Below are 18,855 nucleotides of genomic sequence, written 5' to 3' on the forward strand. Positions count from 1 at the left end.
AGCGTCACACGCTGTGGGCCTGGAAAAAAAGAGAGGCTGTTCGTCCGAGACTGGACAGGAGCCGCGCAGCAGCAGTGGTGAACGACGAGTGTGACGTTCTAGTGAGAACTTAGTGAGTGGCACAATTTTATTTTTAGTGTCTTAATATTTCCTTTGTAAAAGTCATTCATTAAACCAGTTCAAATCAAAACTCAAAGTGAAAAGGTGAAATGGAAAAACACAAAGACATTTTAAATAAATAATTTATTTATTCAAAATAGTTTTCTTACCTTATTCACAGTTTCAAGTTTAAAATGAAAAAAAAAAAAAAAAAAAAAGGCTGGGGGGGAGTAGTACCTATTCTTAATCAACTGTCATACGAAGTCAAAGAAAAGCGGATCCTTTCAGAACATGCACTAAATACAGACACCCGCACAATGGCCAGTCTCCACCAAACCCGCCCCGAAGCGAAGGACGGGCTTCCTCCTGTGCGACTGCGGAGACCCTGCAGGTGCACACGGCGTTTCTCGAACCCACGTGAACCACTAAAATCATTGGGATAAGTCCCCTTGACCAAAGTAACATCATCCAAAGTAAGTACTACCTTAAACCCACGTAGCTTAACATACTTCAAACTGTCTACAAGTGTACCGGCGCCACAGCAAGTCTAACGCGGAGGCACCACGTACGTCTCAAAGAAACACACGCTGGGAGCTCCGAGTCCGACTGATTTTAGCACTTCGATGAAGAAGTCAAAGACCTCGACCATGACTTGTCTGCCACGGGAAAAGAGAACTCTGCGTTTCCACTGCCGGGCCCGCTGGGAGTGGCTACTTCCCTCGGATTTAATGACACGAAGCACCGAATGGACATACCAGCCCCCGAGAGCAGAAGGCACTGAGCATCTCCGCGGCCGGAGCCTCGGGCGCGAGTCACTGCACGCCGCCGCCGCGAGCAAGCTGATCCAGCAAATGGATGAGAACGTCGATTCTTTCCAGAAGGGTGGCATTTTTGTTAGCAGTAGCTCTCAAAAGCTGCGAGTAAATCTGCTTGTTGGTTTTGAGGACTACATCTTCTTCAGTATTACTGCTGCGTTCAAACAAAAAGAAGGGAAGTGCACGGCGGTGCCCACCAACAATTCAAGAAGAAATCCAAACAGTAAACAGCAACAGCCCTTCACTCTGCACAGGGAAGCAGGTGCTCTATTCACGTTCAGTCCATACTCACCTTCTTGCATCCGCTGCTTAGAGGCCTGTCTGTGGACATTTACTTAGAACCAACGTTCCTTCTCTTTACAAGTGTCTGAGTGCCTCCCGTGTAGTGGGAACGGCTTCTGGCAGAGGCCAGGCCAAGAGTCCCCTCCCTCTCAGCACCTGTGTTCCACTGAGGCAGGAGTGGGGCGGGGGTGGGGGGGGGGGAGAGACGTGCATTGGCCGAGAAAAAAACAGCGTGTCAGATGAGACGCTGTGAAGAAAATCCAACGGAGACAGGCTGAGGAGGGCATGGAAAGCTCTCCGATATTTTCTCCCTCCTCTGTGCTGAGCCCGACACCCCTCAGATCAACCAGCCTGAATGTGGGACTACTCTCCGTGGGGCTAGAATTGTGCCGGACTGAAGCCCAGGCTCCAGACTCGGGAGCAGCTGCACCTCGCTGCCCGGGGCCACTTCCTGGGAAGAACGCCCCCCAGGGGCAGGCTCCCAGAGGACTCCACTTAGAAAGTATTTCAGTGAAGACTTAGTTGTTTGGCCTGAAAACAGGTCCCCCATAGGACAGATGAGTGGGTTATATTTATGTTACTAGTAGAAAAGACTACTAATTGCATGGCAGTTCATCTCCAACACCCTTTTCTAACCGAGTCCAGATGCAGTACAGACCCTCTGGCCACACGTGACTAGCTCCTGCTCCCAGGGGCTCGTCTCCTCACGTGTGCACGTCTGCATCAGAAGCACGTGATAACCACTGCCTCAGAAGGGCAAGGACTTGGAACATTCCTACCCTACAGATGTAAAAACCAAGGCCCAGGAGGGCTAACTAATTTGGACTGAGATCAAAACATTATATTCTCTGACTGCAAATGCTATGTTCTTTCCATTCACCAACAAGCAAATGTTCTGCTTTTGCCGAGTGCCCATCAGGCTGGCCAGAGAGCAAACCAGCGGTCTAGAACCTCCCTCTGGTGCACATCAAGGCTCGGGCTAGGACGACGACTCCTCTTCTTCATGGCTCCACTCACTCCTCCTCAACGGGACCCACCTGTCCAGACTGGGGCTGACCACAGGCCAGGCTGAAAGAGTGTGGGTCCCACACACCGCTCTCTAGAAACCCGTTTCTCTTAGTCCTACTTCTTTTATCAGGCAAATCTCTCTTCCTTTCAAACCACCCATGGCACAGTAAAAGTGATAGTTCAAAATGCATTCACTATCTACAGTTTGGGCCTAAGAGGGCTATGTTTTAATTTCTGGGTGGGGCTGACATTTATAAAACCTCTGATAACCTTATAAGAAATTTAAACTCCTGACAAATCAAGGCAGTAGTACTTAACAATCAGAACCAGTGCTCCAAAAATGAATTTTTCTTCATGGACAGTGATACCACATTTTAGCTGGGGGCCTAAAGATCACGGATGACTGCTGGGATTATAAATTTAAAACCCTTTCAGATTTGTTCTGATCCTAATTCTGACTCTTAAATCTTAATCGTCCAATTTTTCTTTTTTTAAAAAGATTTTATTCATTTGAGAGAAAGAGAGCGCACAAGCAGGGGGAGTGGCAGGCAGAGGGAGAGAACCTGGTTTCCTTCTGAGCAGGGAGCTCGACTGGGCCCTGGCATCATGACCTGAGCCGAAGGTAGGTGCTTCACCGATTGAGGCACCCAGGTGCCCCCATCTTCCAATTTCTACAAATGATTCCCATCCTTAATCAACTCTCATCAATAGTCTCACTGAACCATGAACTCTAACAAGACAGGTCCCAACATTTCATTGGTTTATTTTTCCAAAGGCAACTAACATTCCTTTATTTTCCTTTTAATAATCTTAACCAAATATTAAATGTACATATTAATGGCCAGGAACAGCCCATAAAGCTAAAAGATCTGCTCTTTGTACCATGGTCAAGGGCTTTCCAAACCCTCAGTGATTACTTCTATTTTTCATAGTTTCTCATTCTATGAAACCCCAAAGCCATCGAAAAAAGGTCAAGAGGCTCCAATCTGCTAATGCGATGAATATTAAAATACAGTACAAGAGTACTATATTTCTTCATTCAAAAAGAAAACACAACCCAACAGACTAAACAAGCATTTCTAGCAGGACAACAATGGTTGTCTTAAGAGGAAGTTGTGATAAGAGCATTCTAAGAAAATTAAGATTTTTAATCACTAAGTTTTTTTTTTTTTTTTAAAGCAGGTTGTGGTGGATAGAGAATAATCAAAACAAAAGACAAGCATATGATGTCCTTTCTTTTAAAGTCTAGTTCTGGGACTTTCTTTTAAAGTCTAGTTCTGGGGCACCTGGGTGGCTGAGTCAATTAAGCATCTGCCTTTTCTCAGGTCATGAACCCAGGGTCCTGGGATGGAGCCCTGAATCTGCTTCTCCCTCTCCTGCTGCCCCTTCTCCCCCCACTAGTGCTCTCTTTCACATAATTAAACAAAAACAAAAAGTTCTGATCTCCCTTTACTCCACACAGGAACACTCACGGATCGTGGTGACAGAAGGGCCTCAGCACCAGAGGCCTCCCTCCTTACAATAAGCTCCCATGTTTTCATGTGCGATCAGTGACACAGGAGAGACACCAGTCACTGACCTGGTAACCAATTTCTCTGTGTTTTGAAGCCTATCAAAATATAAACTGTATAAACATAAATATCACATTTAATAGTCTTTTATTTAATAAACCTTGAAAAAAACACAAATTAGCTAAACAGGACTTTATGCATCATACATGAAAACTTCAGATTGCATTTTTTTCAACAGGATATTAATAACCTCAAAAACAGGTTAGAAGACCCTTCACTAAAATAAAAATTACTGAAGCCATACCCACAGGACAGTTTTGTTTAAGATTTAATTTATTTCTTAGAGTGTGCGCGAGTGTGTGGGGATGGGGGAGAAAGAACCTTAACAGGCTCCGGGCCCAGTGCAGAACAGGACTGGCGGCTCGATCTCACGACCCTGAGACCACAATCTGAGCTGAAACCAAGAGCTGAACACGTAACCGACTGAGCCACCCAGGCACCCCGACAGTTATGTTTATAAAAGATACTGTAAGACTGAACTATCACCTGTTAGCTAACTACTCAAATCATCAATTTGTGAAAATCAGTGAATCACTGTTTCTCACATATCCTATGTTTATATTGCCACCTTGTGGAAACCAAGAAAAAATAAAATTTACCCGCTGTTGTTAAACAGGAAAAGCCCTAAGTTTTTCAACTGTCTGTCACTACTTGCACTGTCTCCTCTGCCTTTTAGTTCTTTGGTTCTTCAGAGACGGGCATACCTGCTGAACCACAGTGCACGTATCAGTACTCCCTGCGGGGTCCAGGGACAGCACATCCAGCGGCCGCCCAGGATGGACAGGGTACTGGGACGGCACTGCACCTAAGACTGAGTGCTCCTCCCCAAAGAAAGTCTCCTCGGGCCACAGAGAAGTATCTGAAAGCATTTACTGGAAAGGGTTTCTTCTCAGAATGTAGATGGCAGGAAAAAGTATCATTCCCATCCTTCTGACAAACACAGCAACACAAAGCAGAACAAACTACAAGTGCGTGACTTTGCATGAATCTATCGAAGAGCTGGGGTCGCTGGGCAAGCAAAGACTCTGAAAACTAGGGACGGACAGGGAGACAGGGAAGTACTTCCTCGCCTGGGGCAGATGCGGCCAGATACCCAGATACTGCTAAGGATTTAGCTAAAATAGTTAATGAGCTAGGAGAGGCTGAGTGAGGGCTGGTGAAGGAGTGCGGGGCCCCTGGGGGCTGCAGATACCGGATGAGTTCACCTTGTCTGGTAGGCTTTTTTTCAAGGACCCTACCAGATGGCTCACATAAAAAACTGGTGAGAGCCCTAAGAAAGCGACCTCCCTGCAGGCTGGGCAAGGGGGCCAGCTAGGGCTACAGGAGGGCAGGCAGCTCCACGCAGACCCTTTTCTCCAAGGAATGAAAGCCTTCATCTGCAGGGACTCGTCAAGGGAGAGGAAGGCAACAAGTAATGGCAGCCTTACCGCACTGGTCAAAGTCAATGCAGATAAAGCCGTGAACAGAAAAAACCACCCTACCCCGGGGGTGGGGCAGGAGCTGTGTGAGGCCACACACCTGGGACTCAGGGACCCAGCTTCTGCCTAAGACTGAGGCTTACCCAAAACAACTGAGAAGGCCTGGCCCACCCTCCTCCCCTCCCTAGCAGGCTAGAAGCATTGAAGGACAAGCAGGAGTGGAATATAGCTGAGAGAGCTGGAAGAGAGGGAAGAGACCCTCTCTGAGCTACCACACACCTTCCTTAGGAAAATCCTGAAACTAAAGGTGGAGGAGACATTCAGAAAAGCCCTCTGCAGACGTGCTCCACACTAACCACAGGCACTGCTGGCGGAACTTGAAGGCTGCTGGACATGAAAAGTAACCACAGCAACAAAAAAATCTCAACCACAGCTCAGCTCCAGGCTAGAAAAATGAATTCAACCCCCCATACTAAAGGCCTAGCATGGGACAGGTGTAAGAACCTTCCAGGCATGAAAATTATTTACCTCAGGCTGAGATGTCCAGTTTCATAACTATGAGATGTAGAAAGATAAGGAAACAACACATGCCAAGAGACGAAGACTCAACAGAACCAGACTCAGATATGACACAGATGTTGGAACTACCCGATAGGTGATTTAAAATGACGATGATTAATATATTAAAAGGCTCAAGCAGAAAATGTGGACAATGTGCAGGATCAGAATGGTCACTTCAGCAGAGACGGAACCTACAAAAAACCCAATGGGAATACCAGAAATGAGGAACACAATGAAGAGAGACAGAGAATACCTTTGACAAGTTCAACTGTACATGACACAAAAGTAAGAATCCGTGAACTTGAAGACAGGTTAGCACAGGTACAACTGGCACCACAGAGAAAGAAGAGAGAATGGAACAGAAGAAATAAAAATACCAAGGAGGGAAGGAGACATCACAACACACCCAAGAATATCATGTTCAAACTGCTGGGGGGGTAGGGGGGAGAAAAATCTTGAAAGCAGCTGGAGGAAAAAAGGGCACATTATATACCTAAGAACAAAGGTAAGAATCAGAGCAGGCTCCTTGTCAGAGGACACGCAAGCCAGAAGGCAAGGGAGGGACATCCTTCAAGTGTGGGACAAAAAGGTCTGTCAACCTAGAACTCCATACCCAGCTAAAACATCTCCCAAAGCTGACGGAGGAACAAAGACTTTCTCAGACAATCAAAATGGATGAATTCTTTGCTGGTACTGGTTAAAGGAAGTTCTTCATGCAGAAGGAATAGGACATCAGACAGAAAATGGTATCTGTACCAAGAAGAGCACTAGATATGGAATAAATGAAGGTACGATAAATTCGTATAAAAATAAGTTGTTCTCTTATTCTTAACTGCTCTAAGGGGTAACTATCTAAAGCAGAAACAGAAGTACTGTACTATTTGTAACATATGTAAAAGTGAAATGAATGGCAACACAACTGATGAGAGGGAAGAACCGGGAGTGACTATCTGAAGGTCTTCATACAACATGTGAGGCCACAGAATATCACATGAAAGTGGCCTCTGCGTAAAGATGTAAATCTAAACCCCAGGTCAAACACGAAAACATTTAAAAAACTGTATAAATAGTAAATCAATAGTAAAATAAAATGCAATCATAGAAAATGCTCAATTAACTCGAGAAGACGGAAAAGACAAAACAGCTAGCAAGATGATAGATTTTATCTAACTATATTTATAATCACCTTAAATGTGAATGGTCTGAGGACACCAATTATAACTTTGGATTAAAAAAAGCAAGACCCAATTATATATGTCATTTATAAGAATCTCACTTTTACTAAAAATGGCATAGTTAGGTTAAAAGAAAGAAAAAAACATTAACCAAAAGAAAGCTGAGTAGCTATATTAAGATAAAAAGTGGGTATCACATGATAAGGGGTCAATTCTCTAAGACAGAACAATCCTAAATGTGTATACATCTGGGTCCACATCAAAACAGAGGAAACAAAACTGACAGAACCAAAAAGAAAAACAGATGAATCCACAACTATACTTGGAGAATTCCAGTCCTTAGTAATTGATAAAACAAGCAACTAGAAAGTCAGTAAGAATACAGAAGACCTGAATAATACTATAAACCAACTTAATTGAAATTTCCAGGACACTCTATCCAAGACAGCAGGATACCCATATACTTCAAGTGCACATGGAAAGACAAACCATATCCTAGGCAACACAAACGTACACTAATGTGAAAGAAGAGAAGCCATACGAAGTTAAGGTCTCATCACATAATGGAATTACTAGTAATCCATAATAAATATTATCTGGAAAGTCCCACTATCTAGAAACTAAGCAGCATGCTTCTAAATAACACAGGGGTCAAAGAGGAAGTTTCAGGGGCTATCAAAAATTAGTATTAAACCGGAAGAAAAAGAAAATACAGTTGTGAGATGTAGCAAAAGCAGAGTAAAATTTATAGTAGATGCTTATATTAGAAAAGAGAAAGGATCTCAAGTCAATAATCTACACTTCCACTTTAAGAAATAAGTATAAGAGCAAATTAAACTCACAATAAGCAGAAAAGGTATATAGATAAATGTATAAATCAACGACACTGAGAACAGAAAAACAACGGGGAAAAAAAAATTCAATCGAATATGCCAGTTCTTCAGAAAGATCAATAAAATTGATGAACTCCTCATCAGACTAACCAAGGAAAAAAAAGACAAAAGTTGGCAATATCAGGAATGAAAAGAGGGCTATCACTACAAACACCGTAAGACATTAAGAGGATATATGGAAATACTGTGAACCTATACATCAGACAACGGCTAAAACAGACATTCATCCCTCAAGAAGTCAACCTGAATAGTATTTTATCTATGAAAAGAAATGAAGCTCATTGTGAAAAACTTTCAATAAAGCCAACTCTACGTTAAGATAATTTCACTAGCAAATTCTAACAAACCTTTAGGGAAGAAACAATAACTCTATGCTTCTAAAAACTAGAAGAGGAAACACTTGCAAATCGATTTCATAAGGCCAGCGCTGCTCTCGTGCTGAAAGCAGACAAAACCGCTACAAGACCAGAACTGCGATCACACTACAGGAGGGGACCATCCTCACAGACAGACACAAAAGTCCTCAACACAGTGTAAGGACGCAGAATCCCAGGGATCCTAAGAATGACACATGCCAACAAAGTCGAGTTTATCTCAGGAACGCAAAGCTGGTTTAACATTCAAAAAAACTCCATGAGCTCCAGCACATCGAGAGACTAAAGAAGGAAAACCATGTGGTCATTTCAACGTGTGTACCATTAAACGTCTGACCAAAATTCCACATCCATTCGTGATAAAAACTAGGAACAGAGGGAACATTCTCAGCTTGATAAAGGCACCTACAAACCCCACGGCTGATGTTACACTTTACTACAGCCAGCTTTCCCCCTGAGCTCTAAGGAAGGGGCGGGGCGGGGGCAGTAGCAGCAAGACGGAGTGAGGGCACTGCTCTGTGTCATGATTCCGCAGGAGAGACATGTCTGTATGTGTTTGTCCAAGCTTGAAGGACTACATACCACCAAAAGTAAATTTTACTCTATGTAAACTAAAACACAGAGACAAAGCACCTGAAGATTATAAACTGATAAAACACACATAGAATAACTGGTAACAATGTATGTGTAGGGTGATTTTTTTTTCCTATTTTCCAAGTTTTGTAATATGGCCAGATTATACTTATATTTTAAAAAAAGAATGACATATTATTTATGTCTTCCTGATCTAGTACTTACTATTAGAACTTCAAATTAAATTAATAATGCCACCATATGAACTCTGGCAAACAAAAGAATTGTAGAAACTGACATAGGTGTATGAGAACCTTGTGCTGAGACGCTCACACTTCTAAGTTTTTGGGCTTTACAGAGATTTCGATGCTCTGTTGTCTCCTTCCTACTAGTGCATTTGGTGCTATCAAAACTGTAGTCCTGACTTCCCATTAAAGACAACGGAGAGTTACTAAAAACAGTTGAGGTCTTCATTCCAGGGTCAGTTACCGGTCTCAGGGAAAACATTATAACCAGTAGAGTATTTATTCTTAGGAAGCAAGATCTGTGTCTATAGTTCCAATATGTAGTAGGCCACACGGAGAGGAGTCTCATCTGATTTACCAAGTCAGGCAAGAGCACCACTTAAAATCCCCGATCACCCACATGAAAGACAGAATGAATACAACCTATCTTTTTGTATGGTCAGTAGAGACTACCTTTCTACAGGTAAGGCGCTGGAAAAGAAATTTCCACAAAGAACCACTGGCTTTACCTTGTTTTCTTCTTAGTTGAAGACAGCAGCTTGATGGACTGAAGGAGAAGGAACGACAACCGAGATTCAAATATACTGAGGAGCTTGATCACTTCTTCTCGATTGAGACTAGGAGAGGAATCAGCAGCTGGAGTGGACTCATCACTCTTAGGCTGAAAACAACAAGAAGTGACTTCACCTAAGCTACCCGACAGTGACAGCTTCATAGTGAAGTGAAGGGACCACAGTTTCATTCACCCAGTAAACTTTTTAGCCAAAAACAAAACAAAAAGGAAACCCCAGGTCATTTATTTTCCTCCAGGCACAGCCTGTTGGTGGCAGAAGCCCGGAGATCACTCTGACAAACTAAAACCTGTGAAAAATGTCTCACACCTAACAGAGACTTATGGAGAAGAAATTAATCCCAAACAGCAATCTCCTACTTTGTAACACTGCACAGTAAAGGAGCAAGATGGAAACGGGCACGGTGCAGGGCTGGACAAACCAGGGGTGGAGAAGGTAACAGGCTGGTGGACCACGGGGGACTCAGGGAAGTTTTCAGCAACAGCAGGAGGCAGCAAGAACGCTGGAATGCCAGGCAAACCAGAAATGCTTTCCAAGGAGCTTAAGCCCATTCATTGTTCAAATGCTCCCTGGCAGTTTAGTAGAAATTATAAAAGAGCTATGTACCTCTTTCTTTCTTAAAAACAAACAGAATAACAATAAAAAAGAACAAAAAAAGCAAAAGGAAAACACAACAGAGACGTTATGCTACTGGGGTCTTAGTAAGCTCTATGTGGTTAAAGAAAAAAATTTTAATATAAAAGATATAATTCCAACTTAAAGAGTTTAATAATTCCACCAAGAAAACACAACAGATCACTGTTAATGTGTTTTATGCAAAGCACATATATGTGTCCATATATACATATACACACATAACACACATACACACACATATGCTCACGTTATACGTTCACCCTTTAGCTTAAGACACACAAAAAACAAAGATAAATATTTTCTCCATTTACCTGGTCAAATTCCTCTACAAGTTCCTTTCTGATGAGCTGGAATGCATGCTTAGTTCTCACCATTATATCAAGAGCCCCAGATAGTGTTTTTAATTTTCCAACATTGCTATTCTGACCTAGAGTGTTAAACACAAAAATGATCATTCCTTTGAATATAAATCTAGAAACCCATCCAATGTCAATGTATTAATAAAAACTGATTTTCAAATGCTGTTAAAGTAGCTCATGAGAATCTAAACAAATTTTCTAAAATCCAACTTTTAGTAATTATCCCTAGGTAAAAATATTAAGTCTAGACAAAACAATAAATAACAATTGTCTCCCTGCCTCACCATTTGGTTCTGTCAGGGTGGGAACATAACCGATCTGAAATAAGACCCGAGTGTTAGGTCAAAGAAAGCAGCTGGGACAAGTCTGGTCCAAAGGCCCCCAGCTGTTTACATTACTTTACTCAGGTACTCAATTTTTAAAGTTTTTAGAAGGAAAATTAACCATACTTATCATCTTAGCAAATTTGTTCCCAGTCTCTGTTTTTATGAAAATGATGCCTGTTCTCTTGAAGGAATTCAAACATGGCAGAAAATTCAAAGATGCAAATGAAAAAGGTCGTCCAAAACCCACCCCCCAGAAAGTTTATCCTGCCATCTAGTATACACTGGCAAAAAGTTAAAAATACTTTTAGTAAAAAAAAACTTTTTTTTTTAGGAGGGGTGGGGGGAGGGAAGGACAGAAGGAGAGGGAGAGAAAGTCTCACGCAGACTTCACACTGAGTGTGGAGTGTGACGTGGGACTCGATCTCATGACCCTGAGATCACAACCTCAGCCGAAATCAAGAGTCGGACACTTAACTGTGCCACGCAGGTGTCATAGTAAAAAATATTTTTAAAAAACTGTTTCAGGTAAGGGCGCCTGGGTGGCTCAGTTGTTAAGCGTCTGCCTTCGGCTCAGGGTGTGATCCTGGAGTCCTGGGATCGAGCCCCGCATCGGGCCCCCTGCTCCACTGGGAGCCTGCTTCTTCCTCTCCCACTCCCCCTGCCTGTGTTCCCTCTCTCGCTGGCTGTCTCTCTCTCTGTCAAATAAGTAAATAAAACCTTTAAAAAAAAAACAAAAAAACAACAAAAAACTGTTTCAGGTAATACATTCTCAAAATGTATAAAGTCTGAATCAGAAACCAGCGAAAGCCTTCCTCCTGGGCCCCCAGGTGCCGACCCCAGAGGCAGCAACGCTATCACTTTCCTGTGCATCTGTCAGGGATACGCTACTGAAAGAGTCATCTACCTGGTTATTTTATTTATTTAAATTTTATACAAAGGAACAACTGAAGTAAAATCTAATGAACAGCTGTACTTCAAAGAAACGCTTCTTGTTTCTTTGCCACACGAGCGCTATTTCTGCAAGGACCGCTTCTGCAGAAGGGGACCAGGTGGGCAAGAGCGAGAGAACTCAGGACACACATTCAGTGCGGAGCGGCAACTCCCTCCCCGCTGTGGCCTCTACCCTAATGGAGCCCGCTCTTCGGCCTGCCTGCCTCCTCCCTCCCCTTCCGGCAGAGCTCTACCTCGCATGGGATCTACGTTCTAGTTCCCTATTCCACAGCTGCCCGTACCCACTGTAGTTTAACAGAATTCAGTGGGACCACTGCTTCTCCCTTCCTATGCTGCTCCTGATGACTTACATCTCTAATGGTCTCAACTGACTCGTCACATTTTTTTTTTCCAAATAAGAAAGCATGGGCTATATTTCAGTATTTCTTTGAACATAAATAGGTCACAGAACATAATCAAATCCATTTTCTAAACTTCAAAAAAGTAGCCCCTACCCAAAGCCATTAACTATGGGCAAATTAAAAAGAAAACAATCTTATTTACATTCAAGAGAGATCCCCAGGTCTGCCTCATGCTAAGACGGTCCAGCAGGAAGTCAACGCACACAAATCTGTGAAATGAGGAAGTGGAGACTTACTGGTCATTTGGAATTCTGCAAACGCCACCCTTTCCAGCTGTACTCTAAGCAGCTCACAGGGAGCGTCTTTGAGAAGCTGAAAAAGCTTAACAGCTTTGCTATAGTGAAGATCGGCCAGCACCCGGTGCTGCTTCCTAAGATGTTCGTCACCAACCTAGAGTCAAACAGAAAATAAAAAGACAAATCTTAAAGCTTGGGTTTCACAGTAACTACTTCACCAAGTCTCTGACTGGATCACTAAATGTTCTGTAGTGGCGTTATTTTTCTAGAAGTCTTACAGTTAGATATTTAATCCACTTTTGGTTAATTGTTGTCTATCAGGTGCCGCAGGAGTCCAACTCCATTGCCTTGCATGTGGACTTCCAGCTGTCCTGGCACTACCTGCTGAAACGACAATGCTTTCCCCGTTGTGCTTTCCCCATTGAATGCTCAAGCTTGCTTCTGCCTCGAGGATATTAGGCCATCTGGGCAGCCTGAATTTTGGTTAGGACCTCCTGGGGCAAGGGGAAGAGAGTCCAGGGCCAATTTAAAGTGAAAGAAATCCTCTCTGATTATCAAGCTGGACCTCACAGGACAATATTCTCAGAACAAGGGCACCTAGAAGGCGGCCCATGCCCTAGGGACTGCAAGGTAAGCTGTCTTGGTCCTGAGCTAAGAAAAGGGAAACACCACCACAAACAAAAAAACATTCCTGAGAAACTTCAAACACAAGACTCCTTGGCAGAAGCCATGCCACCGCTCTGGAGGAAGGTACCTTCAACCTGGGCCTCTATTTATTCGTAGACACACATGCATCTGAGTGCCAGGACTCATGTACAAGGCCGTTCACAGCCGATTACTTCTAATAACCTCACACTGAAAGCACCCAGAAGTTCAGGAATCACAAAACGGACAAATACACTGTGATATATTCATTGAATGAATACTCGTGAACCGAGAAAATGCACCAACCAGGAGGAACCTCAGAAACACTGTGCCTAGTGAAAGGCAGTAAACCACGGAATATGTACAGTATGATCTGTCCTACAAAGCTCACCACCCAGTAAAATGTAAACACACTGTTTAAGTGGTAAAACAGAAAGGGTGTGGACATACTGGAAAATCCAGGAAACCAGTTACTCTGGGTAGGTCTGGAGGGAGACTTGGTGGGCAGGGGGCGGTGCACAGAGGCTAATTTTGCAGACTAACACCCAATCAATTACAGTAGAGAAAAACAGGCAGCACAGGCGAGAGGGGAAACTGACCTACACTGCAAGTTTTTCTAAAGCAGCTAATAGAATAGATGGCATTTAAATAGATACTGAAATATAAGAAAAACACCCAGAACACTTTTAAATGGACTTGGCATTGAACTTAAGTTGGAACGGCAATACCTGATTTCTCAGACAACTGTGGTACATGGACGCCAGCCTGTGATGGATGGTCGCGGCTCGATACTGACAAAGAGGCTGTCGAGCAGACGCTGAGTCCACATCACAGTATTTCAGGGACTTCATCATAGCCTCGCTGACTTCTTTTTCAATCTGTTTTGTTTTTGTTTTTTTTTTTAAGGAGGAGGAGAAAAAAAATGACAAGTCTATAATCTTAAATAAAAATATTTAAATACTGCTTGTTACAGAAAATATGCTCAATATCTGTTAAAGGCAAAAACAGAGCTGAAGAGCTCTTTTATAGCACTACAAATATTATTACCTGCTCCTGAGCTTTCCTAGACAATGGAGCATAATCTTGCTGTAGAGTTGCCATCGTGAAGTAAGTAGTGGACAATTCCCAATTCACTGAATCCCAAACAGCCGGGTGTATGTCTCGTGTTCCCAGTGACCTCAGAGCTTTCAAATAGTAATCAACAGCCTGGTGAGACAGGGAAAGATACAGTTCTGACTCAGTCTAAACCTATGCCAACAACATATGAAAATAAAACATACTTTAAAATCCCCCAGATGTTAATTTAATGTGGGAACAATTTACAGAAGGGCAGTATTATGAGGAAAGGAAAAAACCTTATCAAAGAACCTGTTTCAAAGAGGCAAGCCATTTCAAGGGGACTGCACGCCACGCCACATTTCCACAGCGAGTCCAGCATTAGCCTTAGTGCTTTCTGACTCATGCTCGGGGATGCCTTTCCTTCCTTTGGTTTTTTCCTTTCTAAATGAAGATTTGGTCTACGGCCATACCACCCTGAATGCGGCCGATCTCGTCTAAATGAAGATTTGTTTATGTAACTAGAAAGCTAGAAAAAAATCACTTGATGAGCTGGATCTGACTGTAAAAAGCAGCAACTCCCGCCACCCTTTACCACCCCCAGCCTGAAGAACATGGTCATTATATTTAAGCATATAAAATCACATTTAAGTCCATCACCTAGCAATAATTTCTACGTTTCTTGTATCTATCTACTTTCTGTGTATCTATAAACTTAAAAAAAACTATAAAAAGGTCACTTTTATTTTAAAATCTCCCATGCCATGGGGCACCTGGGTGGTGCAATTGGTTAAGTATCTGACTCCTGGTTTTGGCTCAGGTGGTAATCTCAGGGTTGTGAGATCGAGCCCTGCGTCTGGCTCTGTGCTCAGCAGGTAGTCTGCTTGTCTCTCTCTCTCCCTCTCCCTGCCTCTGCCTCCTCCTCCCATACTCGGGCTCTAGTAAATTAAAAAAAAAAAAAAAAAAAAATCTCCCACACCATGAACATTCTTCACTAGTACTCAAATAGCTGTGAAGTACTTGTTAAAGGAGAGCTCTTATGGCACCTGGGGGGCTCAGTCGGTTAAGCACCTGACTCTTGGTTTTGGCTCAGGTCATGATCTCAGGGTCCTGACATGGAGCCCCACTGTTGGGTCTGCACACTTAATGGAGTCTGCTTGTCCTTCTCCCTCCCCCTCTGCCCCGCCCTCGAATAAATAAAATCTTAAAAAAAAAAAAAGGAGAGCTCTTATTCCTTGCACCATCTCCAACACTGGATGTTACCACTTGCAGAAATACCTGGAGACTGGATAGACAAAAGAAACTCAATTTTTAAATTTCATAAAAGTTTAAAATTTGAAATTTCTTACATATTAACTATTTTTAACATGTATGAATTTTTTTGTTCAGGATTATTTGCCCCTTAATGAGCACCAGGTATTATATAAGACTGATGAATCACAGACCTGTACCTCTGAAACCAATAATACACTATATGTTAATTAAAAAAAAATTTAAAAGATTATTTGCCCTTTTTTTCTATTTGGACAGTTTATTTTCAGTGATTATTTTATTTATTTTTAAAATAAGCACTACACCCAACGTGGGGCTTGAACTACAACCCCAAGACCAAGAGTCATGTGCTCTACCAACTGAGCCAGCCAGGCGCCCCTTCAATGGTTCTTTTTTTTTTTTTTTTTTAAAGATTTTATTTATTTATTCGACAGAGATAGAGACAGCCAGCGAGAGAGGGAACACAAGCAGGGGGAGTGGGAGAGGGAGAAGCAGGCTCACAGCAGAGGAGCCCGATGTGGGGCTCGATCCCACAATGCCGGGATCACGCCCTGAGCCGAAGGCAGACGCTTAACCGCTGTGCCACCCAGGCGCCCCCCCCTTCAATGGTTCTTAACTCTTCTTTATATATGAAGGATTTATCAACCTCTGATCTGTCCCATGTTATCAATTTTTTCACTACATTAGGATTTGCTTTTCAATTTTGCTTTCTGTTGTGCATTTAGAAATCATTATTTTTACACATTTAAATGTATCCATGGTTTACTGTGATCCCTGCCCATTGTGTCATGCTGGGAAAGTCCTGTCCCGTCTCATCACACGAAGCTCCTCCTCCACTTTCTCAGTTACCCTTCTCCACGTCAGCTTTTAATCCACCTGACGTCTTCTCTGCTTACGCCGACACAAGTCAGTGAATAATCATCTTTTCAATATGCCACCTTCAACACAAAATTCTCACATTCTCGGGCCGGTCTCTTAAGTGTTTTGTCTGTCTCCTGTGCCATCACCACAGCTCTAGTTTTAGAATATTTTCATGGAGCAATAGCAAAGGTAAATGACAATTAGGTGTAATGGGTGAGGTCTGACATGCAAGCAAATGTGTTACCTTATTGTAATACAAGCCTTCTTCCGGTGAGAATTCCCGCTTAAATTCATCGCCGGCACCACAGTGCGCCTGCGCACAAATCCGCATGAGTCTCCCCGTGTTACACAACAGAAGGGCAGCATTTGTGGCATCATCAATTGACTCAAAGTTGTGAATTCCTTTTTCAAAACAAGAAAAGCTTTTTTTCCACAACTGTTGCTCCGCAGTAGACACACTTTTGCTCACTGCACAAAAAAAGAGGAAGAAAACCACCTGTAAGCAGACTTCAATGTCAACCCCCCGTGTGTCCCAGGAAAGGATGAAGGCAGGAGGACAGGGACAGGATGGCTAAGGAACCAGCTACGTGCAGCCATCGCAGTGACCTGCTCTCACTGTACCCCCTTCAAATTCATGGCAAGGCCCTAACCCCAAAGTAACTATATTTGGAGACAGGGCCTTTAAAGAGGTAATTAAAGTTATACCAGGTCATAAGATGGGGCCCGGATCCCACATGACTGGTGGTCTTCTAAGAGAAACACACCAGGGCGCACACACAGAAGACCAGGTAAGGGCACAGGGAGAAGGTAGCCATCCGCAAGCATGGAGAGAGGCTTCAGAAAAGCCCAAACTTGCTGGCACCTTGATCTTGGACTTCCAGCTTCCAACTTGTGAGAAGTATGATTTCTGTCATTTAAGCCACCCGATCTGGGGTTATTTTGTTATGGCAGCCTGAGCAGACTCATATAATACTCAAACATGGACCTCGTTCACTCTGAACGGACGGATACGAAAACGAACAAACAAAAACATCGGAGCAAAGGCCTATTTCATAAAGATTCAAAACACGTGGTCCCATGGGGTTTTAAGAGGTATGACCTGGGTTGTATCTGAATTCTCCTAGGTTTCTGACGACCACTTTGCATGCTCCTTCACGCACTTCCTCCTCCAGAGGCACCTTCAAAGCACAGCTTCTTATTTCTCAAGAATATATACATGTATATTAACAAAACACTTTAAAAAGCTTGACCCCTTCATACGTCCAGTGTCAAGACAAGTTCACAGACTACCAGGCACACACACACTTCCCCAACTTACCTGCTGTCCTCCGTTCTACCGCGGCCCTGTTCCTTCCTCCCACTGGGTGGTCTTGACATCCCCAGCTTTCTCATGGATCCAACTATCCCCTTCCCACATCATCTGAGTGATCCCCAACCTACATCTTGCTAACCCAAACAGCTCTAAGTCCAGGTTTTAACCAGCAACTGAGCGAGACCTTCACTCGCATGTCCTCATGTATCTCAAACCCGACACGGGCCCAGCTGAATCCCTTATCCTCTGCCTGAATCACAAAAGACCACTTGCTGCTACTCGCACTATCCACTGGACGCTGCATTTCTAGTCCTTCTCAATGCTGCCTAATCAGTCTGGATAGCACCCCCTTCCCCGTATCTGCCTGCTGATATCCTAGGTCGTGTACCCATCTGCTCAAACCACACCTTCTTCCCAAAAACCCTCGAAAAACCCCACAACTTCAATAAACGTCTCCTTTCCCCACTTTTCTATTGTACTGCATATGTGCTTATGGCATTTTCCAAAGATTTGTATTTCTTTTATTTTTTTTTTTAAGACTTTTTATTTTTACGTAATCTCTATACCCAGCAACCCCGGGATCAGGAGTTGCACACTCTACCAACTGACCCAGCCCGGCGCCCCAAAGATCTGTATTTCTCTTTGGCTTCCTGACATGAGGGAGAACTGTTTTAGTCAACTGCACATCCAGCACAGAGCCTCGCACAGGCCGGCTGTATACGCCACTTCTGAACTGATCAGATGAAGAACGGAGGACGCTGAAATGATGAATCTCAAAGGGAAATGTGTTTTCCTATCTTTATTTCTCAAGAACTTAAGAATAAAAGATTCTTCAACAGAGCACTCCTTTTACATCAAGTCAAGTGCCACAATTCTATGCTTGGACCATAAAATCAGCAATGATTTTCTAAGAGAAGAGGCAATAAAGAGCGGACTCCAAAGAGATACTCACCCACTCGCTCGCTCTGCAGCGCCGCAGCCTGATTCATGTAAAACACACCGATTTCATTTCTAACGTTACCCATTCTCTTCAATACTTGTACATAGTGTTCTGGGTTCTGGCTTTTTAAATCACTAAATTGCAAGATTTCATTAGCAGCTTCGTAACATTTACAACTGACTGAAAGCTGACTCTCTAAGTCTGTAGACAAATCAGTTGCCCATGCAAATCCTTGAAAGGAAAAAAAGGAAACATCACTGTGAGTCCCGAGAAC

The 18,855-nt window shown here is 43.2% G+C and overlaps 1 protein-coding gene across 3 annotated transcripts in view; it reads right to left on the minus strand.

Moving 5' to 3' along the window:
• Positions 1–226: 226 nt before the first annotated feature.
• Positions 227–18,855, minus strand: part of EDRF1 (erythroid differentiation regulatory factor 1) — a 42,043-nt gene continuing 23,414 nt past the window's right edge. For 2 of the 3 annotated variants that reach the window (XM_045809538.2, XM_045809536.2), the window contains 8 exons: positions 18,594–18,812; positions 16,574–16,797; positions 14,188–14,346; positions 13,869–14,018; positions 12,496–12,649; positions 10,534–10,649; positions 9,524–9,675; positions 231–1,068 (listed from right to left, as the gene is read on the minus strand). In XM_045809538.2, the coding sequence (XP_045665494.1) occupies positions 912–1,068; positions 9,524–9,675; positions 10,534–10,649; positions 12,496–12,649; positions 13,869–14,018; positions 14,188–14,346; positions 16,574–16,797; positions 18,594–18,812 (1,331 nt within the window). In that variant the 3' untranslated portion in view covers positions 231–911. Of the gene's footprint in view, positions 1,069–9,523; positions 9,676–10,533; positions 10,650–12,495; positions 12,650–13,868; positions 14,019–14,187; positions 14,347–16,573; positions 16,798–18,593; positions 18,813–18,855 lie in introns of all 3 variants that reach the window. The other variant, XM_045809537.2, reaches the window with a different exon arrangement.

This window comes from Ursus americanus, chromosome 6 (genome assembly GCF_024610735.1).
Source record: "Ursus americanus isolate L20-20 chromosome 6, mUrsAme1.1.p, whole genome shotgun sequence".
Lineage (NCBI taxonomy): Eukaryota > Metazoa > Chordata > Mammalia > Carnivora > Ursidae > Ursus > Ursus americanus.